The 25406-nt window shown below is 41.8% G+C and overlaps 2 protein-coding genes across 2 annotated transcripts in view; one reads left to right on the forward strand and one right to left on the reverse strand.

Moving 5' to 3' along the window:
• LOC120019894 (artemin-like) overlaps positions 1–2217 on the forward strand; it is a 38492-nt gene extending 36275 nt beyond the window's left edge. Inside the window, exon 4 of the mRNA XM_038963305.1 lies at positions 429–2217. Coding sequence (XP_038819233.1) covers positions 429–904 — 476 coding nt within the window. The 3' untranslated portion in view covers positions 905–2217. The remainder of the gene's footprint in view (positions 1–428) is intronic.
• A 4141-nt stretch (positions 2218–6358) lies between these two features.
• LOC120019895 (prostaglandin E2 receptor EP4 subtype-like) overlaps positions 6359–25406 on the reverse strand; it is a 31849-nt gene continuing 12801 nt past the window's right edge. Inside the window, exons 4-5 of the mRNA XM_038963306.1 lie at positions 7184–7958; positions 6359–6982 (exon numbers count right to left, since the gene is read on the reverse strand). Of these exons, the coding sequence (XP_038819234.1) occupies positions 6359–6982; positions 7184–7958 (1399 nt within the window). The remainder of the gene's footprint in view (positions 6983–7183; positions 7959–25406) is intronic.

The following is a 25406-nucleotide window of genomic DNA, read 5'->3' on the forward strand; positions in this document are numbered from 1 at the left end:
ACTAGATCTACATGTTCAATAGGACCTTCAATTTAAGCCTTGCACTTGTTAATCAGGCATGATGTTCTCCATGAAAAGAGAAGAGTAAACGAAGGGTGTGCAACACGATTCTAGAGTATAACCCACTGATCTTAACTTTCTCTCTCTCTCAAATTCAGATTGCTTATTGGCATGAAGTACAATTTGTAGATATTGCCAAAGCAATTGTACAGCATTTCAGTAAATTAAGTAAATTGCAATGAGGAAATGAAATACAATTCAGTAGTAGTAATAATAATAGTACATATAATAATGTATGCAATTACAACACTACTGCTATTGTATTGTCTAATTTTCAGGTCAATAAATTGAATTTAAATAAAATAAGATTTTAAAAAAAGAATTATGGCTAAATATAACAACAAAATCTCTCTCCCTCTCTCTCTCAGACCTCTCTGTGATGGACGAAGCGGACGACCACCCCAGTGGCCGGTGGGGGAGACGTTCCCCTCGCAACTCAGACGCCGAACCACAAGGCTCGGCCAAGAAAAAGAAGAGGAGGAAGAAGAAAGAGAGGGATAGAAAGGGCAAAGGGAAGGGCCGGCAGCCCCAGCAGAGCAGCCCAGACTGCAGGGTGGAGAAACGAGAGATGCGGGTGCGGGACTTGGGCCTGGGCTTCGACTCGGACGAGATCGTCCTCTTCAAGTTTTGCGTGGGCTCCTGCCAGTCGTCCAGGACCAACTACGACCTGGCTCTAAGGGCCCTGATGGAGGACGGGTCCCTGCCGCGAAGGACCTCCCGGCGAGTCAGCGCCCACCCCTGCTGCCGGCCCAACAGCTACGAGCCCGTGTCCTTCATGGACGCCCACACCTCGTGGCAGACCATCCAGTCGCTGTCGGCGGCCAGCTGCATGTGTATGGGCTGAGGGAGCCAGCCTGGAGGAGGGAGAATAGGAGGGGGTGGCGACTGGCTGTCACTCACCCCTGCCTGAGAATATACAGATGGTGGCTCGCCGTTGAGGCTGGGTCTAGGGAGAGCCTCTGGGTTCTGGAAGGGCAGAAGTGGTCGCTCCGAAACATATGCAGCAGGGCTGGTCCCCAGTACAAAGCAGAATGGAGATTCTGTAGTGTCTATGATGGTGGAGCGAGGCCACGCCTCTTCCCGTTGTCCATTTCCTGTTGAGGATAAGTGAATTTGTTGGCAATGGGAAACTGTCATGAGCGAATGGCAAGACGGCGACCACACAATGGTGGGATTTGAATATTCACAGCAGTTGGGATATGTATAAGACTGACCTGGGGTACTGCTGAAAATATTTACTCAAAGGTCTCAAAGAGGACCACATCTCATTGCATTTGACCACAGGTCGACAAGCTCAAAACACTTTTGACAATGTCAACATACAGTATGTTAATTCCTTCAAAACAGGGATCTTCCCTACCATAATTGCATTTTTCAGTGTTGACTTGAACTCTACCAAATGGATGCCATGCATCTCTTTGAATTACTGTATTATAACCAACATATTTATCACAAATAAGTTATTTATTTATTATTGTTTCATATGAGATGGACTGTAGATTTATATTTATTGTCATGATCACATATCCCGTGGGTTGTGTTGCTGGGTCCTTTGTCATTAAATTGTGTGGGATGTTGTTTTGAAACATCAAAAAGATCAGAACAAGTGGCAAGAACCTCAACCAGGGTTGGGGGTGTAACGGATTACATTTTTTATAAACTGTAATCCGTTACGTTAACAGCAAAAATATTGTTATCAGATTACAGATACTTTTGAAAAAACGAAATGATTACTTCTAGGATTACTTTTACCCCATTCACGTCCTTGTACTATATTTAGTACAATATCAAAATGCACCACTGAACAAATTCTGTTTGGTGTAAATGCATGAAATGTGGTGTCAACATAGTTACTACAAGTGTCTAGACAGGACACATAAATAATGACAATCAAAATTGGTATTTTGAGAAAATCTGAAAAAGTAATTAATATAACTTCAGCATATGTATTTTGAAGTACATTTCAGAATGAAATTGTTTAAAAGCATACAGTATTGTTATGTGACCTGTTCAAATCCCAAATATATGATTCAACTCATTGTTGTTTGTAAACTACAGCCGTTTCTGTATCGTACAATAGTTAATCTTTGGTCAAGTCATGTGAATGTTCAAAGGATCAGATCTTTATTTTATTTTATTTAACCTTTATTTAACCAGGCATGTCAGTTAAAGAACACATTTTTATTTACAATGACGGCCTACCCCGGCCAAACTCTAACCGGGATGACGCTGGGCCAATTGTGCGCCGCCCTGTGGGACTCCCAATCACAACTGGTTGCGATACAGCCTGGAATCGAACCAGGGTCTGTAGTGACACCTCTAGCACTGAGATGCAGTGCCTTAGACTGCTGCGCCACTCGGGAGCCCCATCTTAATAATATTTGGTATATAGATTTTCTGGACCAATATATAAATCTAAAAACAAGATCTAAAGAAATCCCAGTGGTGGAAAAAGTACTCAATTGTCATACTTGAGTAAAAGTAAAGATACCTTCATAGAAAATGACTCAAGTAAAAGTGAAAGTCGCACATTAACATCCTATTTGAGTAAAAGTCTAAAAGTATTTGGTATTAAATATACTTAAGTATCAAAAGTAAATGGAATTGCTAAAATATACTTAAGTATCAAAAGTATAAATAATTTCAAATTCCTTATATTAAGCAAACCAGACAGCACCATTTTATTGTTTTTTAAATTTATAGATAGCCAGGGGCACGCTCCAACACGAACATCATTTACAAACAAAGTATGTGTTTAGTGAGTCCGCCAGATCAGAGGCAGTCGGGATGATTAGGGACATTCTCTTGATGTGTGTGAATTAGACCATTTTCCTCTTCTGCTAAGCATTTTAAATGTAACGAGTACTTTTGGGTGTTAGGGAAAATGTATGGAGTAAAACGTACATTATTTTCTTTAGGAATGTAGTGAAGTAAAAGTAAAAGCTATCAAAACTATAAATAGTTAAGTAATGTACAGGTACCCCCCAAAACTACTTAAGTAATACTTTCAAGTATTTTTACTTAAGTACTTTACACCACTGAGAAATCCACATAACACTCACACACAGTAGATTATACAGTGTAAGCAAATCCAATGCAAACCCATGTAGATTGTGGCATGCTACTGCATTCTTCCTGTTTCTCATCATTGCTCACAAGCACACGTGTACACACACCTAATGACAGACATTGATGGCTGTGGAATGTGTTTACAAAGTATTTATGAAACCTTTCTGTTTTCACAATTACGTTCAAATCAGCATGAAAAAAAGCCGAAAATATACGTGTTTCCGCTTGAGTCTGAGACCACTATGTTGACACACCAAATGTGTTAGATGGATCGCGGTAAAAGAGCAGGCATAGGCTTTTGTAGGCTACAGTGCAAGCAAGTTACGTCTTCCAATGGTGCTACTGCTGTCGCCATCCAAAGATGATCCCATTTTAAGCACTTGGCGGTATGGAAAACAGCAGTGGTGTAGCCTACGGGCCATACCGAAATCACTTATTATTGTTATCTACATAGTGCATTGATGTGAATCACACTGGTGCTCTCTCATTTCGCTATTTGCCTTACGGATTGTGGTTGTTGGGGATGTCTGTTCACACGTGTATATGTGTATTTTAACCCAATAATGGGGGAATTGAAGAAGTCTAAGTTGCCTATCAATCATTGTTTTTGCGACCAGTTGACAGCCAGTGAAAAATGCGCTCTTGCAAACGCTGGATATATAGTGCTGATCCCAGCCAATGGAATACAAGTTTAAAGGAGTTCCTCCCTTCTTAACTCCTCCATGGTATTGTGCTCCATACTGTCAAAACGAGTTGAATTGAAGGAGACCACAAGTGGGGATTTTATTGCACAATATAATTCGTGTTGATAAAAAAAACATGTCCATAGGTCAAATGAACACATGCTCACACTAGCGCACTTTTAGTAGACTTAATTAAATTAAACAGCTGCAAATGATCGAAATATCAAAGTGCCACCACCAAAAACGTAAATAATAGGCCTATAAATGCAGCATATGCAATTCATTTTTCGGTAGTGCTCAAAGCATGCGATTCCATGAGAGCAGCATTTCTTTTTAAACTCGAAGCAACGAGCCCAATCAGTCCTCCATGACAACACAATCATAATCAACAGGTCCTTCGTTTTCGGGTTATGCTCAGGTAAAACAATTTGGCTCATCTATATTTCCATATATCCAAGTCCTATTCTTGAAGATGAAGGGGTATTAAGATAATTGGAATGACTGAAAATCTGACAGACTTTGGTTTTAAAAGTAAAGATTTAGCGAAATCGTATTATTATCTGTATTACAGTAGAAAGCAATGTGTTAGAAGAAGCCTACATTACCAACCCATAAAGTAAAATGAACATCCATATATGGTGGCCTATTTAAACTCTAACATTGATTTATCCTGCGATAGATGTCATTCAATTGGTAATATTCATTTGTTGTCCTCTTCTAGTGCTGCTTAATTAAGGGGAAAGTAAACTAAAAGTAACTGAAAGTAATCAGACTACTTTACTGAGTTGGGGTAATCCAAAAGTTACCTTACAAATGAAAGTGTTTGGACAGGTAACTACTAACTGTAACAGACTACATTTAGAAAGTAACCTAGCCAACCCTGACGTCAACATACAGTATGTCTCATTTCACACAAAGGAAGTTAATAGTCCAGAGGTGGAAAACTTTACCAGGTTACAAGCTTAGTTGAGTTATTTGTCATTGTTGTTTCAGTATTTCAGAGCAATATTACAGTCAATATTATTAATGTTATTATTATTATTATAATAATTATTTAAATGGTTTCCTGTATTTTTGTACAACGGCATTATTCTGTGTAGGAATAAAGTATTTCTAAATATACAATGGATTGCTTATTCTTTCTAAGGTTGACCCCATAACCCTTGCTTCACCTCTGCTGGGTTGGGAGTCCTATATCTCACCATCATAGGGGTGCATTTAAATCCTTCATCTGCATTGACCTGAAACAGGAAAGAAAACACAAGAAAGTGTGATTTTGCTTTCGCATGTCCACTTCTTTCAGATCAATGCAGAAATAGAGGCGAGAGTTGCAAATTAAGACTATTGTAAATGTACCCATGGAGACAGTCCTTTTCAGCTAGAGCGGTTTAACAGGTACTCATCCTTGTGTTATAGTGCTCCCTACAGGTTGGATATATAAATACAGGAACATGGAGCGAAAGGTGTTCAGTTCACACTATTCATCTCAAGAGGGCATCACACTCCTTCACACTTTTCATCAGTGGTCTGAGAGTGTGTGACCATTATTAGGTCGACGATCTCTCAACACAAGTGTTCATTGATATTGTTCTCAGGAAAATAATAGGCAATAAACAACACCAAAAACATATATGGACCCATGCTTCATTTAATAAATTAGACCACAAAACTTGATGACAAGTCACTTGATGTCACCATGACTCTGAACTGTTGTCGGAACCGATCTTGTTTAACCTTGATCAGCTTTAAATGTGTGCTTTCCGTAACTTGCTTGTTATGTGAGTCACACACTAGTCATGAAGTGCATTTAGTTAAACATATTTCAGGAAACAATGTGTGCTGTTCAGCTGATTTAATCCCCCATTAATACAAAAATGCACAACACTAATGATGTATATTTTTCAAAAGAGCTCACAATAAATTTTCCAATAGCTTTAAAACACATTTAAATAGGAAAGTTAATCATCACTCACAGTTATGTTATCAAAAATATTAAACAGTACAAAACTAAGTTGGACATGTTGGTACATTCAGTTACTATTCCCTGCATGCAACACGGGTATGGCACAGAAAGAAGCAGCATTTCTAATACTTGATTGAGCCAGTGCATTATTGTCTGTCTGCATTAAGTTGTGTGCATCATTTAACAGAAAAAAATACATATTTGTATCAATCAAAGACTGATATCTGAATATATTGAGAAGATCAAATAAAATGGACCACTGTGTAAAAATGTCATTCTTAAATTCATTGAATTCAAAAAGCATAAAGATAATGCTGTGTTGAAGGCAAGTAGGTGTATATGGTCCCCTTAGAGTATGATCATAATACAATCACGTTACAGATTCATAAAGTGCATCTTAAAATGTCCAAATGGGTCCATTTTGTAAAATCTCCTGTGTGCAGAAGCCCAGCCTTTGTAATCTGACCTGTAGGCTGCATCAAGGTAAACGACCTGTGTCTGTCTGGCTGTCTGTGTTCAGCATCTCAGACATTTGCTGTAAAAGTCTATATGAAAACATTTACGTTTGTTGGGAAACAGTTGATCAGAGACACTTCTCCGATTGACAGGAGCTTAGTGTGCTGAAGGTACAGGTGACGATGTCCACTTTACTGACGTGGCTATGAAGACCTGCTGGTGAGCACATCTCCGGAAGCGCCTCGCTGCTTCCGAGCTGTGACGCGATCATGGCCGGGTTGGACACCACCGCTATCTCCGCCTCGAAACCGATCACGGTAGTCTGGTCTACACTAAACGGATGAAAGTTCGCCTGCGCCGTGTCAAGGTCCCAGGCTTGTCGCATGGTAAAGTCTGTAAACGATTTATTTTTGGTGGTAACCTGGGTCTCCGAATCGTTTCTGTAGTTGGTCGTGCGTAATGACGCGTAACTGGTCTCGTTGCTGTGTTCAAACGACGGGAGTGAATGATGACTGCTAGTTCCAACCCAGCCTAAATTACGCCCGCGGCCCGCCTTGACTTGTCCAACTGTCTTCTTTACCCTCTCACAGCCCTTGACCAACAGGTTCTTCCTACAGAGGATGTATACCCAGGGGTCCAGAATGGGGTTGAACGAGGCGAAGCGAATGGCCATCAGATCACTGCGGTAATCTGGATTCACTCCGGCACAGATGTTGGAAGGACCATACAGCTGGTTTACAAAGATGCGCACCTGTCAGATTGATATATAAAAGTTGTATATGTGGATAAAGCAAACAATTTTTCAACAATATACTATTAATGTATATACTATTAATGTAAATGTAATTTGTGTCTGTGTTGGATAGTTTAGGCCATATTTGAAACTCATGCCCATAACATAATCCATGCACAATAACTTAAATTACATTTCCAATATTAGCATTTCACTTACCACCAAAGGAATGGAGCACACCAGGAAAACGATGGTCATAAATATCAGCAGCCAGAACATTTGGATCTCAGCCGCAGACGGGCAGGTGACCGAGGGCAGGAACACGCGCCGTGAGCCTACTTGCGCGGACACCTTCGCTCTCACTATCCGCGTCTTCTGGCTCATCCCCACAAGTGACCGACACACTGCGAAGTTGCACAGAACTGTCACCGCAATCAACACCAGCATGAACCCGCCATACAGAAACGAGTACGAGGCAGCGAGGGGGTCCGTCGCCCTCCAGTCCAAAAAACACCACGTGCCCGGGAAGTGGCGCACATGCTTCCCGAAACCAAAGCTGGGCATGATGCACAGCACAATGTTAGCCAGGTAGATGCCCATGAGCGCCAAACGCGCCGTCGTCCGGTCAATGTATTGGGAGTAAAGATACGCGTGGTTTATGGCCAGGTATCGTTCTACTGCCATGGCGCACAGAATGGACATTCCAGCCGAGCCGAAAAAGAGCATAGAGAAGGAGAAAAAGTCACACAGTAGCTCTCCACCGGGCCACCTCTGGGCTATGTAGGTGGCGATAACCACCGGGCTGGTGAAACAGGTGCCCAACAGGTCCGTGATAGCCATTCCAACAACCAGCGTATAGAACGTGGTCTCCTTCTGCTCTTTCTTTGAGATGCACAACACAACAATGGCAATGAGGTTCCCCATGACTCCAAAAGCGAACATAGTGGCTGAAGTGACCAGCGATTTGGATTCCAGTCGCAGTGGCGGGAAAGTGCTTTGGTTGTGGGAGACACAGAGCGGTTGAACTAGTTCTGAAATGTTCGAGCCATCGCCATATTCGGAATTATTCATAATTTCTAACTGAAACAAAATAGCTTGATAGCTTCAACGTCTTAGAAACGTTCCCTTTCCTTCCGAAAATTTCCAGAAGTGTCTCTTCACAAGTTATGAACACATCAAAAGCAATATATATATATAAAAAACGTAGCCTACGACACCACAGAACACATGTTTCTGAGCTTTGTTTTTGTTCTACCAGCAGTTTCCAACATTTCCCACAACAGTGTGCTTTGGTTTGTGTTGTTTCTACAACTGCACCTGCCGCTGCTGCTGGTATTTAAGCTACAGGCTGCTCGCTCTCACACAGCTACTGATGTCAATAATGTGACGTCAGGTGCACGAGGTATAGCCTACTACGATATTTCTAGTTTCAATATTGGACCCTGCACGACTTCAACACAGAAGTAGACCAATTATGACAGACGTCTATCCTTGGAAAGTAAGTGCGTGACTATTTTTACAATAAATGTTCAACCGTTTGTTTTCATACATGTACTTATTCAACAGTAGACATGTAGTCGGTCTACTCAGTGCACAGCCCAGCAACAGAGCCCGGTGTTCTGAACCACATCTATGCTTTTATTAATGTTACAGTCGGGAGTAGCTACTTTATGTCAGCTATGTAAGTTTCCCCTAGCACGTCAGGACCATGGACAGCAACTAACCAGTCAAGACTATGCAGCTTCCCTATTGATTTGAGGAAACATAGCCTTAGCCTATCTGTTGGATAGACTGACACTCAAAACTGTCACTCAATGTTGCTAGAGGAAATATTTACTGGAAGTTGAAAGGTGCCACCATGGATTCCCAATCAACCGATGAGAACAATGACATTGGGCTACCAAGGTCTTAAGAGTTACATAAACTGTCTTTTAAGAATGTTGGTATTTAAATAAAATAGAGAAAGCTTGAAAGCAATCCATTTGCAGGCAGGAATTTCTTCTTCTTGAGAACATATTGCAAATGATTACAGGACTTGAACTTGTAAGATGCTGGGAACCTTTAAGTACAGATAGTCTCTCGGGGGGGGGGCGTTGTTGTTGTGATTCAAGAAAGGTAGGCACTGAAGAAGCACTACCATTACTTATTTTCTATTTTTGTGGTACAAAACATTTCTGACAGTCAAAGGCCACAGCCTAGATTCAACCTAAGATACTTGTCACCTCCGACACAGCACAGTTGATGGTTATCGTGGGTTAACGCTGAAATTATTGAATCTTAGCTTCCCTGGTACAATGGGACCAATGGAATAGTCAATGCCACAATCTCTGCCTACCATACACACCACTCACACTAAATCAACCTGAAACTGAAAAGCCCCAATGCAGTAATGTTTCTTATTAACTCTTCTGATAAAACCAACACCCTTTTCCCACCTCTTCAGGTATTTGGTGGGTCAGTTCCTGGTGTTTAATTGGCAATTAGCTAACCTCTTCCACTTCAATACGAGCAGTACAACAAGACTAGAGACTCTGTTTGTTTTACTTTAACAACAAACTACCTAGTTAGCTAATAAAAGTTTACAATAGTTTTCCTATTCATATCTGGATCCTGGGACGCAGTTAGCGTTATCTCTGGGACCACTGATATATGTCCAGGGATCCTAGCTCAAACAAGGTGGTAATACATTGGCAAAGCAGCTAGCCTAGCTGCTAGCTATCAAGCTAGACAACCTGTGCTACTATTGCTGGATACCAAGCACTCTAAGCGGTTAGCCCTTGTGGCTAGGACCGTACTTCAATTTGTCTCGGTTTTAGGAATACCGATTTCCAGAGTTTTCTACTGCTGGCGTCTCTCATTTCACGGAGTGAATAGAGGGCTCATCCTACTATAATTACTATCATGCCTCCGAAAAATGACGAGGATCACATCTCTGCTGGGCAGGTACGTGAACTCTTGGAGAAGCAGAAAGGAAATGATACTTCAGCAGGAAAATAACTTTAAAAGAAAGCTTCATACAAATGATTATGGAGTCTAACTACAAACGGCTGGACGACCTGACTAAAGATGTACAAGACATTAAAACAAGCCTTCAGTTCACACAGAAGGATGTGAATGTACTGAAGACCAAACAGGATACACTTTCCATAAACTGTTCCTCTATGTGGAATGAAATCACCACAGTCAGGGAGGGCCCCCAGAGCATGTCTGGGAAGGCTGATTACCTGGATGGACAATTGAGGAGAAATAATCTTATAATAGATGGTATCCAGTAGAGCCAAAGTGAGACACGGGCTGAATCAGAGGACAAAGTTCGAAAGCTGTTTTCTGAGGAGCTACAACTGGATCAACAGGTAGAGCTGGAACGTGCTCACCGGTCTGGGAAACCAGGGGTCACTAATGGTGCCAATGGTGGTGAAAATGGAACCAGACCCAGGCCAATTGTAGTGAAATTCCTCAGGTTCAAGGATAAGCTTGCAGTCCTTGAAAAAGCCAAACGCCTTAAAGGGTCCTTCATCTTCATCAATGAGGATTTCTCAGATGCAGTCCGTCAAAGAAGAAAGGAACTAAAACCAGCCATGAAGGCTGCAAGAGAACGAGGTGACATGGCATATCTGAGGTATGACAAACTGATTGTTCACCCTCCCTCCCATGGAGTTAGGAGGAGCGACAGACACAAGTAATTCCAGCCTCACACACACACACTAACTGAGTATCTCTCTCAGATTCCAACTGCTGATTCATGTTTGGACATATAAATACTGTAAATCTACCAAAGAAAGGTCTGTTAATTGCTCACTTAAATATATGCAGTTTAAGGAATAACATTCATGAAATATGCTGTCTAGTGCAGTCAAACAATACTCATGTATTGGCAATATCAGAGACTCACCTGGACTCTTCTTTTGATGATGCTGAGATCTCTATACATGGATACAACTTGTTCAGGAGGGACAGAAATAGATATGGAGGTGGAGTTGCAGTTTACATCCAGAGTCCTATTCCAGCAAAACAACGTAAGGACTTAATGTTGAATGGATTAGAGGCACTATGGGTACAGGTGCATTTACCACATTTGAAACCTATAGTAGTTGGTTGCTGCTATAGGCCACCTAGTGCTGATGTGAAATATCTTGATGGAATTTGCGAAATGTTGGATAAGGTATCTGATGAAAATAGGGAAATATATTTTTGGGGAGATATGAATACTGATTTTTTTAAACACCAACTGTCCAATGAGAAAGAAACATATTTATGTTGCCAACGTATGTAACCTGTCCCGAGTTATGACATCACCAACCAGAACGTTCACTAATAGGTCCGGTATCACATCATCATCTTGTATCGATCACATTGTTACTAACATGGCTGAACATTGTTCTAAAGCTGTATCAGTGGCACTAGGTTGAAGTGATCATAACTTGGTTGCACTCATTAGGAAAACTAAAATACCAAAGGCCCTAAAATAATCTACCGCAGGTCCGACAGCGTCATATACCCGTATAAAAGATTGTATCATGAAGGAGAGGCAATGCATGTTAGATTTTCATCAAGTAGAAAGGGAAGAGGTAGAAAGGATGCTGTTGTCTCTTTCGGATGACAAGTCACCTGGTACAGATAATCTTGATGCCAAATTGCTTAGAGTTACAGCTAACCAAATATGTACACCAATCTCTCATATTTTTAAGAAGTGCTTGATGTATGGGGTGTGCCCAGAAGTCTGGAAAGAGCCAAAGGTTATTCCACTACCTAAGGATACAAAGATCTGCATTCACTGGTCCTAATAGTCGTCCATTAAGCTTGCTGCCTGTGTTGAGTAAATCATTAGATAAAATTGTATCTGTACAAATCAAGGATTATTTCTCAATTAAAGGTCTGATAACGGGTTTCCAGCATGCATACAAAGAAGGGCATTCTACGAGCACGGCCTTAGCACAAATGACAGATGATTGGTTAAAGAGTATGGATGGCAGGAAGTTAGTTGGTGCAGTGTTGCTGGATTTCAGTGCAGCTTTTGATGTACTTGATCATGAACTGTTACTAGGTAAACTCAAATGTTATGGTTTTAAGTCTGCAGCTCTATCCTGGATGGAAAGCTATCTATCCAGGAGAAGGCAAAAAGTGTTCTTTAATGGTAGCTTTTCAAACAGTAAAGATATACACTGTGGTGTTCCTCAAGGAAGTTGCCTAGGCCCACTTCTCTACTCTATCTTTACTAATGATTTGCCTTCAGTAATGAACAAAGCAAGAGTGGTCATGTATGCTGATGACTCTACAATGTATAACGCAGCATCAGAATGTAATGAGCTAACAGATGTACTGAGCAGTGAACTAAGAATGGTATCTGAGTGGGTTGAAATGAACAAATTGATGTTGAACATCTCTAAAACTAAATGTATTCTATTTGGTTCAAAATATATGCTTGCTGATGATCCCCAATTAAATTTGTCGATGAATAGAACGCATGTAGAGCAAGTGAAAAAAATGAAACTACTAGGCGTCATGTTGGACGTAGCTTTATCATGGTCAGAACACATAGATAATATTGTTATTAAGATGGGTAAGGGAATCGCTGTCACAAGAAAATGTTCAGAGTATGTAACATCTAGCACACTGAAACAGGTGATTCAATCCCTGGTTCTATCACACTTAGAGTACTGTCCAGTTAAATGGTCAATCCCTGGTCCTATGACACTTAGAGTACTGTCTGGTTATATGGTCAATCCCTGGTCCTATCACACTTAGAGTACTGTCCAGTTATATGGTCAATCCCTGGTCCTATGACACTTAGAGTACTGTCTGGTTATATGGTCAATCCCTGGTCCTATCACACTTAGAGTACTGTCCTGTTATATGTTCAATCCCTGGTCCTATCACACTTAGAGTACAGTCCAGTTATATGGTCAATCCCTGGTCCTATGACACTTAGAGTACTGTCTGGTTATATGGTCAATCCCTGGTCCTATCACACTTAGAGTACTGTCCAGTTATATGGTCAATCCCTGGTCCTATCACACTTAGAGTACTGTCCTGTTATATGGTCAATCCCTGGTCCTATCACACTTAGAGTACTGTCTGGTTATATGGTCAATCCCTGGTCCTATCACACTTAGAGTACTGTCCAGTTATATGGTCAATCCCTGGTCCTATCACACTTAGAGTACTGTCCTGTTATATGGTCAATCCCTGGTCCTATCACACTTAGAGTACTGTCTGGTTATATGGTCAATCCCTGGTCCTATCACATTTAGAGTACTGTCTGGTTATATGGTCAATCCCTGGTCCTATCACACTTAGAGTACTGTCCAGTTATATGGTCAATCCCTGGTCCTATCACACTTAGAGTACTGTCCAGTTATATGGTCAATCCCTGGTCCTATCACACTTAGAGTACTGTCCAGTTATATGGTCATCTGCAGCAAAGAAAGATATAAAAAAGCTCCATCGCTCAAAACAGGGCTGGCAGATTATCTCTTCATTACTAATCTGTATGAATATTATCCAAATGCATCAGAATCTCTCATGGCTTCACGTTAAAAACGAATTACTATCTAGTCTTCTGATTTTCTATAGGAATGTTATATATTTTTTTAAAACACCGTATTTTTCAGTCCAGTTATTACATACTAGCAACACGCATAACCACCAAACTAGACCGGCAAGTTCAGAGCAGCTTAAACAACCCAAGCCAAGGACAAAACGCCTTAAATCTACAGTTTTATATAGAGCCATAGCTGAATGGAACTCTTTACCAATACATATTTCTCAGGCAAAAGTAAATCCACCTTCAAGAAAAAAATAAAAGAACATCTAATGCGATAGACAATATGACTGGACAGGAAATAGAAAGCATCAACTGAATGTTAAATGTGTTTCCTGTCAGGTATTTTAATTATCTGTATTGTCTACTTGTTGAATGTTTGTGAAGTTTTGATTGTGGTTGTTTGTAATGTCTTGTTAATTGGAAGATTAGCTAGCGTTACGGCGTGAGCTAATGGGGATCCTAATAAAAATGACAAAATGACAAAATTACACAATGAGTCAAGCTAACAGAGCTGACCAGCCAATGGCCTCCTATGATTGAGTGTAGACTAGCCCAGGGGTGTGAAGGTGAACAGCAAGGCACTGGAGTGAAGAACCACCTGTCTGGCTGGCTCCCGTCTCTCCACTGGGATTTTCTGCCTCTGACCCTATTATGGGGGCTGAGTCACTGGCTTGCTTGCGTTCTCCCATGCCGTCTCTAGGAGGGGTGCATCACGTAGTGCCAAGCTTCCCCTCATGCTCGTGCGGTGAAGGAAATCTTCATGGGCTATATTCAGCCTTCTCAGGGTAGAAAGTTAGTGGTCAAGTGGATATCCCTTTCGTGGTGTGGAAGCTTTGCTTTGGCAAAGTGGGTGGGGTTATATCCTGCCTGGTTGGCCCTGTCCAGGGTTACTTTGGACAAGGCCAAAGTGTCCCCTGACCCCCGTCTCAGTCTCCAGTATCTATGCTGCAATAGTCTTTGTGCCGGGGGGCTAGGGTCAGTCTGGCCTATCTAGTGTAATCTTCCTGTATTACTTGGTGTTCTGTGTGATCTTAGGTATGCTCCCTCTAATTCACCCATCTCTCTCTCTCTCCCCCCTTCCGGAGGACCGGAGCCCTAGAACCATGCCTCAGGACTACCTGGCCTGACGACTTCTGGCTGTCCCCGTCCCGTACACCTGGTTGTGCTGATGATCCAGTTTCTGCTGTTCTGCCTGCGGCTATGGAACCCTGACCCGTTCACCGGACGTGCTATCTTGTCCCAGACCTGTTGTTTCAACCCTATCTCTCCCTCTCCAACCAAGGTGCATGAAGGAGAAAACTGAAGTAGAGAGGAGATTGAGAAACTCTTGGAGGACAATGGAAGTAAATAAAAAAGCGTATTTATTGTTACAAGTAAAACGTATTTTGGTCTATTTCAGGCCTTCCAGTAATCCTCCCACAGAGTAATACTCTGTACCTGACTAGGAGAAGGCACGGGAACATTAATAAAACAAGATAGCTAATCCTGTTCTGGTTGATTGGGTTTCTTGGGAAAGTCTGGGGAGAAACTCTGTCTAGAAGTCCATTAGGCTGGGATTCTGAACAAGCACTTTGTGACAACTACTGATGTAAAAAGGGCTTTATAAATACATCTGATTGGAGACATTTTCATGTTTTAGCATTTGTTTTTTTATGTTTTATCCCGGGCTGAAGAAACAGGTGCAAGGTTTGCAGCTGGAGGAAGTATGTAGTAAATCTGTGCCAAAGCTAAGTTTGGAGGCCATTCTTTCACTGCTCTGATGGAGCTTGTCAGAAAAAACAAAACTTGTTTGACGTTTCATAAACGAATATTTCTCCTTTCTCTCTAATCTGACATTCTCCCTGACAATTAATGAAGAAGAGAATACTTACTTCCTATTCTTGAAAAGTTCAGACTGAACATTATTCCTTCTGTGTATCTGTCTAGCTGCCACTGCCTTTTGAGTCAATATGACTGTGCAAACTGCACAAAATGACCTAAGTGTGTTTTGATTGTCTATAAGTGGGGATGAACTATACCTTTAATTGTCTGATGAAAGTTTAATGAAACTACTTGCTGTTAAAGTGAAACCAAGCCAGGATTATCTGTTCAAATTGCAGGACAAATGCTGATAGTACATGAATATGATCATGATTTATAGTAAAAAAAACAATAATTTACATGCAGTTTTGCAAAAATGAACCAGACCGTTATTTATTTTTACAACATCTTGTATAGTATTTTCAATCATGATCACGTTTTAGAGCCGCAAACAGTGAACAGCCATTGACTTTCTTTAAATATACAGATGTATCTCACCAGTGGTAAAAATGTTATTCTGGTATACATTGAGTGCTTTCTTTCATTCTATTTGTATCTTTGCAAGAAATAGAACATGTGCCAAAATCCACATGAGGAATGGATGACCCAGGGTTGAGATTGCTGTATAGAGATTGGTCAGATAGCAACTGGATGGCCTTCCATGTGAGTTTATTAATCTGCCAGGGAGGCTCACTGTGACTCTGAGACTCCACACAGTCAAGTATACCACAGCCAATATGAGCCCCACAAACCAGGGCTGGATAATCTAATCTGGAATAATGAAAAAATGTATCATATCCAGTGGTAGAGGCTATAACGGTAGCCTACAATATGGCTGTGGCTCTCTGTCTCTGTCTGTGTAAGTGGATTCCTCTCTTCCTAGTGTGACGAGCTATCGGACAGATCCCCCTGGGTGTGTGTGTGGTTTTACGCACTGTCTGTACTCCTCTTTGTAATAACCCTGAGCCCTCCTTCGGACGTCAGCTCCCTCCGCCCGCACACACATGCACGCATACATGCACACACACACACACACACACACACACACACACACACACACACACACACACACACACACACACACACACACACACACACACACGTGCACACACACACACACACACACACACACACACATACAGTGAGACACACACATTCTTGCAAAATAACCTTGTGGGGACATACATTTCAGACCCATTCAAAATCCTATTTTCCCTAACCCTAACCCTGACCTTAACCCTAACTCTATCCTTAACCTAAAAACCTAACCTTAACCCTAAACCTAACCCTAGCTCCTAACCCTAAACCTAACCCTAGCTCCTAACCCTAACCCTAAAACTAACCCTAGCTCCTAACACTAATTCTAACCTTAACCCTAAACCCCCTAGAAATAGCATTTGACCTCGTGGGGACAAACAAAATGATTGTTACACACACACAAACACTACCTGAGGCCAACTGTGCGTGTGTGTGTTTGTAAAGTATTCGGAAAGTATTCAGACCCCTTGACTTTTTCCACATTTTGTTATGTTACAGCCTTATTTACATAAGTACCCTTTGCTATGAGACTTCGAAATTGAGCTCTGAATGTCCTTGAGTGGCCCAACCAGAGCCCGGATTTGAAACTGATCGAACATCTCAGGAGAGACCTAAAAATAGCTGTGCCGCAACACTCCCCATCCAAACTGACAGAGCTTCAGAGGATTTGCAGAGAAGAATGGGAGAAACTCCCCAAATACAGGTGTGCCAAGCTTGTAGCGTCATACCTAAGAAGACTTGAGGCTGTAATCACTGCCAAAGGTGCTTCAACAAAGTACTGAGTAAAGGGTCTGAAAACATTTTTTTTTAAATAAAAACCTGTTTTTACTTTGTCATTATGGGGTATTGTGTGTAGGGAATAAAAAATAAATTATGAGGGAATAAAAAATTTAAAAAACTATTTTAGAATATAGCTGTAACGTAACAAAATGTGGAATAAGTCAAGGGGTCTGAATACTTTCCAAAGGCACTGTATGTATGGTATGTAATGGTATGTGTATATTACACAGAACATTCCTTGGGGATCCGTATCTCAATCAGAACAATTTAGTCTACCTCTCTCTCCACACAACTCTTTGAGCTGTAATGAAAAATGGATAGGTTTGCTTAGGAAGTCAATATCCAGCCTTGATGTAGAGTAGGGATATCAGGGAACACATTCATTCGGTTGAATAGAGGGACATGTGTTTAGAGTTGAAGATCCTTTGCTAGTTCTGTATGTGTTAAGGCATGCCACATTTACGTGGGCTATCGCCTACACCGGGGGTGTCAAACTCATTTTACCCAGCGGGCCTCATTCGGTCTTCAACGAAATACGGAGGGCCTTACTGTCTAGTTTTCATTCGGTGGTCATTAGCGAGCTGGACACAGTCAATAAAATGCATGAATGTAGGTCTAGTATAATTTCTAACCCAGTTTAGATTCGGTTTTAGTCATTTTATAATATATTGACTTTGTTTCCCCTATCTCCAATTCTTTTTAAACATAAAACAAAAAAACTCAAACCACCTGCTGCCCGTATATTTGACACCCCTGGCCTATACCCTCCAACCATTTCATTCACGAGGGATTGTGGAGCCTCTGCTATCTCACCCTTATTCATAAGGCATGTTGTGTAGTATGTTGTCAGGTTGGTAACTGTTATGGTCATGAGCTGTGGCTTTTGTCATGTACTTGTCGTACTACATTCAAAAGCTGCAATTAAAAACAAATGTGGTCCAAGGTTAACAAAGAAATGTGACAATTCACAGATAGTGTTACATCTGCCCCTGCCACGCCCTCTACTTCTCATCCGGTGTCCCCCTAATTGTTGCCACTCCCCCAGTGCTCTCTCTCTCTCTCTCTCTCTCTGTGTGGGTGTATCTGATTGTGAGTTGAGACAGGTGTGCTAGAGTCAGAGCAAATCCCCACCAGCTGCAACCTGTTCCATAATCAAGACCTCTACAAATATTCAGCCCTGCCACTTCCACGTTGCCAGATCGTAGCCTCTGCTCAGTCAGTCTGCATTGCTAGCCGTTTGTCCCTGCATAGATCTTATTATCCTGTGGTGCCTGTTTTCCCTAGCCTGACGCTGCTTTTCGCACTGCTACAATTCTGTCCGCTCTGACTCTGGTCCCTCGTCTCATCAGTCCTGCTCCCCTGCGCTGGATCCCCGCTCTACTGTTTCCTTGGATTCCGCTCCGGACCTGCTTATCCTGCCCCTGCTCCCCTTGCCCCAGCCGCAGCCTCAGTTCCTGTTTCCCTGCTACCCGCCCGAGCTCCCCCTGGCCTGCACCCCGTCTCCCTCCGCCCCCGCTTTTCAATAAATACCTTGGTTACCTTATCCCTGTCTCCTCGTCTGAGTCTGCACTTGGGTTCACCTGCCCCTACCCCGCGTTACAGATACACTCCTTTAAATTAGTGAATTTACATAGACAATTAACCCATGTAAAATAAAATACCACTGGTTGAATTTTAGCATTGGCAGAACAATGATCTTTTCCTTCATCCTCGCCTGAAGGTGGGGTTGTATATGATGCCACAGTACGGGATTGTCCTCTTTAATGATTGAAAGTCAAAATTGATGGACACGTTTTCTAGTCAGAGGTCAAAAGGTGATGGTGAAGTCACTTACATAAAATGCATGCAGGCATGACTATAAGTGGCTTTGAATAAAAGCGTCTACTAAATGGTATATATTATATTATTATGTTATATTATGGTATTACATCATTATATTACAAAGGACAAAGGAAATGCAGGGCTGCCTCACTCCTAAGATGTGACATTATTCCCAAAGTAGAAGTAATTGCTGCAAAGAAACTAGAATGTCTGACCATTTGTCAATAGCAAACCAATATCCACAGGCTGTTCCTACTGGTCACAAACTGGTTGAATCAATGATGTTTCCACGTCATTTCAACAACAACAAAATCTATGTGAAGACTTTGAACCGACGTAAAAACTGATTTTATTTGCAAAAACTGCAATCTATTTGATCCTTATGATTTTCACAACTGAAGTGGAGGGACAATAGAGGAGAGAATATGGGGCTAGCAGAAATTGAGGAGTTGGTTGGTTGGTTTTGTGTGTGTCGGTGTACACACATGCACACACACACGCACACACACTACCTGAGGGACAGATCGCCACCCCCACGCTCCGCTGCGTCCGACAGTATGGGTTTAATGAGGGTTCTGCCATCTGTGTGTGCGTGTGTGTGTGTGTGTTTGTTTGTATGTTAGTGACGTGTGTATATACGCATCGAACGCATCTCATTACCATTCCACACAGAACATGCCTTGGGGATCCCTCTCCAAATAAGAACAATTTAGTCTACCTCTCACTCCAATCTACTCTTAGAGAAGTAATGAAAAATGGATAGGTTGGCTTAGCAAGTCAATATCCATCCTAGAGGTAGAGTATACGGAACTGAGACTACACATTCATTAGGTTGAATAGAGGGACATGTGTTTTGAGTTGAAGATCCCCTGCTAGTTCTGTATGTGTTAATAGCTTTTCATGTTCAAAACTGTGCACTCTCCTCAAACAATAGCATGGTATTATTTCACTGTAATAGCTACTGTAAATTGGACAGTGCAGTTAGATTAACAAGAATTTAAGCTTCCTGCCAATATCAGATATGTCTACGTCCTGGGAAATTTTCTTGTTACTTACAACCTCATGCTAATCGCATTAGGCTACGTTAGCTCAACCTCCCCGCAGGGGACCCACCGATCCTGAAGAAGTTTTAATCAGAGAGGCAACAAAGAGACCAAAGATAACCCTGAAGGAGCTGCAAAGCTCCACAGCGGAGATTGGAGTATCTGTCCAAAGGACCACATTAAGCCGTACACTCCACAGAGCTGGGCTTTACGGAAGAGTGGCCAGAAAAAAAGCATTGCTTAAAGAAAAAAATAAGCAAACAGGTTTGGTGTTCGCCAAAAGGCATGTGGGAGACTCCCCAAACATATGGAAGAAGGTACTCTGGTCAGATGAGACTAAAATTGAGCTTTTTGGCCATCAAGGATGGGTTTGGCTTGCGCAAACCCAACACCTCTAATCACCCCGGAACACCATCCCCACAGTGAAGCATGGTGGTGGCAGCATCATGCTGTGGGGATGTTTTTAATTGGCAGGTACTGGAAAACTGGTCAGAATTGAAGGAATGATGGATGGTGGTAAATACAGGGGAATTCTTGAGGGGAACCTGTTTCAGTCTTCCATAGATTTGAGAGTGGGACAGAGGTTCACCTTCCAGCAGGACAATGATTCTAAGCATACTACTAAAGCAACACTTGAGTGGTTTAAGGGGAAACATTTAAATGTCTTGGAATGGCCTCGTCAAAGTCCAGACGTCAATCCAATTGAGAATCTGTGGTATGACTTAAAGATTGCTGTACACCAGCGGAACCCATCCAACTTGAAGGAGATGGAGCAGTTTTGCCTTGAAGAATGGGCAAAAATCCCAGTGGCTAGATGTGCCAAGCTTATAGCGACATACCCCAAGAGACTTGCAGCTGTAATTGCTGCAAAGGGTGGCTCTACAAAGTATTGACTTTGGGGGGGGGTGAATAGTTATGCACGCTCAAGTTTTCTGTTTTTTAATTTTTAATTCAAGCCGGGTTGTACTGGCCTCGGTGACATAATGGTAGCTACCGTGCAGATCTTCAGCACAGGGACAAAGTGGTGCCATGAGTCTACAGAAATAAACAATTGTTGATAACATAACAATAAAGACCTTACGTCATCCCTAGACAACTGACTGGTAGCTAAAGGCATAACGTATTTCAGCCACCTACAAGCAGTTATTTTTTTGATCATCTCGGGATGAAGAGGTAATATTCCACCTCTCGAACGTTCTGTTTGCTTTAATTGACACCTCTCCTGCACCCCTCTCAGTGTGGTTGCCAGACAAACACAGAACACTTGACAGGAAAAGACAACACTTAATTACATGACCACTGAGTGCTGCCTGGTAAAGATGTTCTGTGTCTACAGTAGGTGTGGTTTGTTATTTACTATAGCAATAACTTCAGCAGGTTTCACTGCTTGAGTAGTTCAGTTGCTCCAGTGGGATTTGAACCAGTAGCAGAATAGACACAAATCCATGTCCCAAATCTCTACACAAGAAAATCAAAGATGTCAAAACCGTTAATTTGTTTGTTTTGCAGGGTTTTAATAAAGAAAACCGAGATGATTTTTATTGAAACATGAAAATAGCCATTATGTGTCTGCATTGGACAGTTTGGCTGCTAAGAGCGAGATGAGTGCACTTTATTTATTTTTTCTTATTTATTAATACAGAAAATAGAGACTGCTTGGATTGAGACACTGCTGAGGGAGATGGTAGCCCTAGTGGGACAGAGGGAATTCAGAAGAGGAGGGAGTCAGAAGACTAGATTAAATGAGGTGTAGCCTCCTCCTGTCTCCCACCCCCTACCACACACACACAGATGCACACTGATGATATGACACAATACCCATAAGCTTGTGATGCCCTATTGCGTTCCCTGCATGCCCGCATTGAGACAAGAGTTAGTGGTGTTGGCTCGTGTACGGAGGTAGACGTAACGTAACGTCAGCGTCTTTATGATGTTGATAGGGTTTTGGCGCTGCAATGCTCCATTCCGTCACACTGCTCAAATTCTTCCTGCAGGGGAAATCACTGGCTCCCTCCCACAGAGCCCGCAGGCTGCCCCGATGCCAAGCTCATTAAATAGATGGCTATGACTCATAACTCTCTTTCTCTTTCACTCTGTCCCTCTCTCTTTCACTGTCAGATTTCACTCTGTATTTGTCTTTCTATTTCCCTCTATCTCTCTTCAGGTAGTTGGTGAGGTAGTGCCCTCACTGTCTTGAAATACGTTCTATAGCACAATATTCTCATAGAATGGAGGAGCAATTTGCATGGTTAAACTGTAGTCAGGTCAGCTAGATGCGTGGATGGGTAGTGTGGAATGGACCACTGCAGGCTCAGTGATACATAATCAATGTGTGGTGTGTCACACCCCCACACAGATAGATAACAGGTCAGACAGATATGACTCTAATTGAAAAAGTTTATTCCCGAAACGCTATATTCAATGATTTTTCACATTTGTGTTTTTTCATCAAAAATGATTGCTTGGGTGTAAAATATTAATTAAAATATTAATTCATCGATTTTAGATTTGAATTCAAATGTAATTTTTTTTTAAAGCAAAACTCTATATATTGTTTAGCTGGAATGGAATGTTCATATACTGTATAGTTTGACTCCGATGTGTTGTTGTCTCACCTAGCTATCTTTTTTTATATATATATTTTTTTTACCCCCTTTTTCTCCCCAATTTCGTGGTATCCAATTATTAGTAGTTCGTGTCTTGTCTCATCGCTACAACTCCCGTTGGCTCGGGAGAGACGAAGGTCGAGAGCCATGCGTCCTCCGAAACACAACCCAACCAAGCCACACTGCTTCTTAACACAGCGCGCATCCAACTCGGAAGCCAGCCGCACCAATGTGTCGGAGGAAACACAGTGCACCTGGCCACCTTGGCTAGCGCGCACTGCGCCCGGCCCGCCACAGGAGTCACTAGTCGCGATGAGACAAGGATATCCCTACCGGCCAAACCCCCCTAACCCGGACGACGCTAGGCCAATTGTGCGTCGCCTCATGGACCTCCCGGTCGCGGCCTTGCTGCGACAGAGCCTGGGCGCGAACCCAGAGACTCTGGTGGCACAGCAGAGACCACTGCGCCACCCAGGAGGCCTCACCTAGCTATCCTAAGATGAAAGCACTAAATGTAAGTCAGACACAGCAGAGACCACTGCGCCACCCAGGAGGCCTCACCTAGCTATCCTAAGATGAAAGCACTAACTGTAAGTCAGACACAGCAGAGACCACTGCGCCACCCAGGAGGCCTCACCTAGCTATCATAAGATGAAAGCACTAACTGTAAGTCGCTCTGGATAACAATCATCTGCTAAATGAATAAAATGTCAAATATAAATGTTTTACATACAGATCTCATATTACTGACATGAATTATTTAATATATATATATATATATTGATGTCACAACTGTATCATTTGTACAGTTCTTTATAAAGTTAGTTACAGTAGAAGTTTGCATACACTTAGGTTGGAGTCATTAAAACTAATTTTTCAACCACTCCACTATTTTTTTGTTAACAAACTATAGTTTGGCAAGTCGGTTAGGACATCTGCTTTGTGCATGACACAAGTAATTTTTCCAACAATTGTTTACAGACAGATTATTTCACTTATAATTCACTGTATCACAATTCCAGTGTGTCAGAAGTGTACATGTGCCTTTAAACAGCTTGGAAAATTCCAGAAAATAATGTAATGGCTTTAGAAGCTTCTGATAGGCTAATTGACATCATTTGAGTCAATTGGAGGTGTACCTGTGGATGTATTTCAAGGCCTACCTTCAAACTCAGTGCCTCTTTGCTTGACAACAGTGGGAAAATCAAAAGAAATCAGCCAAGACCTCAGGAAAAAAAATTGTAGACCTCCACAAGTCTGGTTCATCCTTGGGAGCAATTTGCAAACACCTGAAGGTACCACGTTCATCTGTACAAACAATAGTATGCAAGTATAAACACCATGGGACCACGCAGTCGTCATACCGCTCAGGAAGGAGACGTGTTCTGTCTCCTAGAGATAAACATACTTTGGTGCAAAAAGTGCAAATCAATCCCAGAACAACAGCAAAGGACCTTGTGAAGATGCTGGAGGAAACAGGTACAAAAGTATCTATATACACAGTAAAACGAGTCCTATATCGACATAACCTGAAAGGCTGCTCAGCAAGGAAGAAGCCACTGCTCCAAAACCGCCATAAAAACGGCAGACTACGGTTTGCAACTGCACATGGAGAAATGTCCTCTGGTCTGATGAAACAAAAATAGAACTGTTTGGCCATAATGACCATCGTTTTGTTTGGAGGAAACGGGGGACGCTTGCAAGCCGAAGAACACCATCCCAACCGTGATGCACGGGGGTGGCAGCATCATGTTGTGGGGGTGCTTTGCTGCAGGAGGGACTGGTGCACTTCACAAAATAGATGCCATCATGAGGATGGAAAAGTATGTGGATATATTGAAGCAGCATCTCAAGACATCAGTCAGGAAGTTAAAGCTTGGTCACAAATGGGTGGACAATAACCGCAAGCATACTTCCAAAGTTGTTGCAAAATGGCTTAAGGACAACAAAGTCAAGGTATTGGAGTGGCCATCACAAAGCCCTGACCTCAATCCTATAGAAATTTGTGGGCAGAACTGAAAAAGCATGTGTGAGCAAAGAGGCCTACTAACCTGACTCAGTTACACCAGCTCTGTCAGGAGGAATGGGCGAAAATTCACCCAACTTATTGTGGGAAGCTTGTGGAAGGCTACCCAAAACGTTTGACCCAAGTTAAACAATTTAAAGGCAATGCTACCAAATACTAATTGAGTGTATGTAAACTTCTGACCCCCTGGGAATGTAATGAACGAAATAAAAGCTGAAATAAATAATTCTCTCTACTATTATTCTGACATTTCACATCCTTAAAATAAAGTGGTGATCCTAACTGACCTAATACAGGGAATTTTTACTAGGAATAAATGTCAGGAATTGTGAAAAATATTTGACTAAAGTGTATGTAAACTTCAGACTTCAACTGTAGTAGTCTGATAATACTGTGGTATTAGAGTAGGGAGGAAGCAGAAGGTGAACATTTCCTCTCGCAATGACGTCATCGTCTGCAGCTTATTATTTTACACATTCTCTCTATATGACATTTTAAGGTTAGATGAAATTATGAAAATGTCACCCAGAGAGGGTAAAATGTCTATGTTATATTGCTGTGTATTGTGTACAGATGGATCAGAGGAGAAATGACTCGCTGTATGCGTCTATTTTCAATGGAGTAAAGTGGTATTTAGAAGATTTTAAACTGGGTGGTTTGAGCCCTGAATGCTGATTGTCTGAAAGCCGTGGTATATGAGACCGTATACCACGGGTATGACGAAGCATTTATTTTTACTGTTCTAATTACGTTTGTAACCAGTTTCTAAAAGCAATAAGTCACG

The sequence above is a fragment of the Salvelinus namaycush genome, chromosome 25, assembly GCF_016432855.1.
Source record: "Salvelinus namaycush isolate Seneca chromosome 25, SaNama_1.0, whole genome shotgun sequence".
Taxonomy (NCBI): domain Eukaryota; kingdom Metazoa; phylum Chordata; class Actinopteri; order Salmoniformes; family Salmonidae; genus Salvelinus; species Salvelinus namaycush.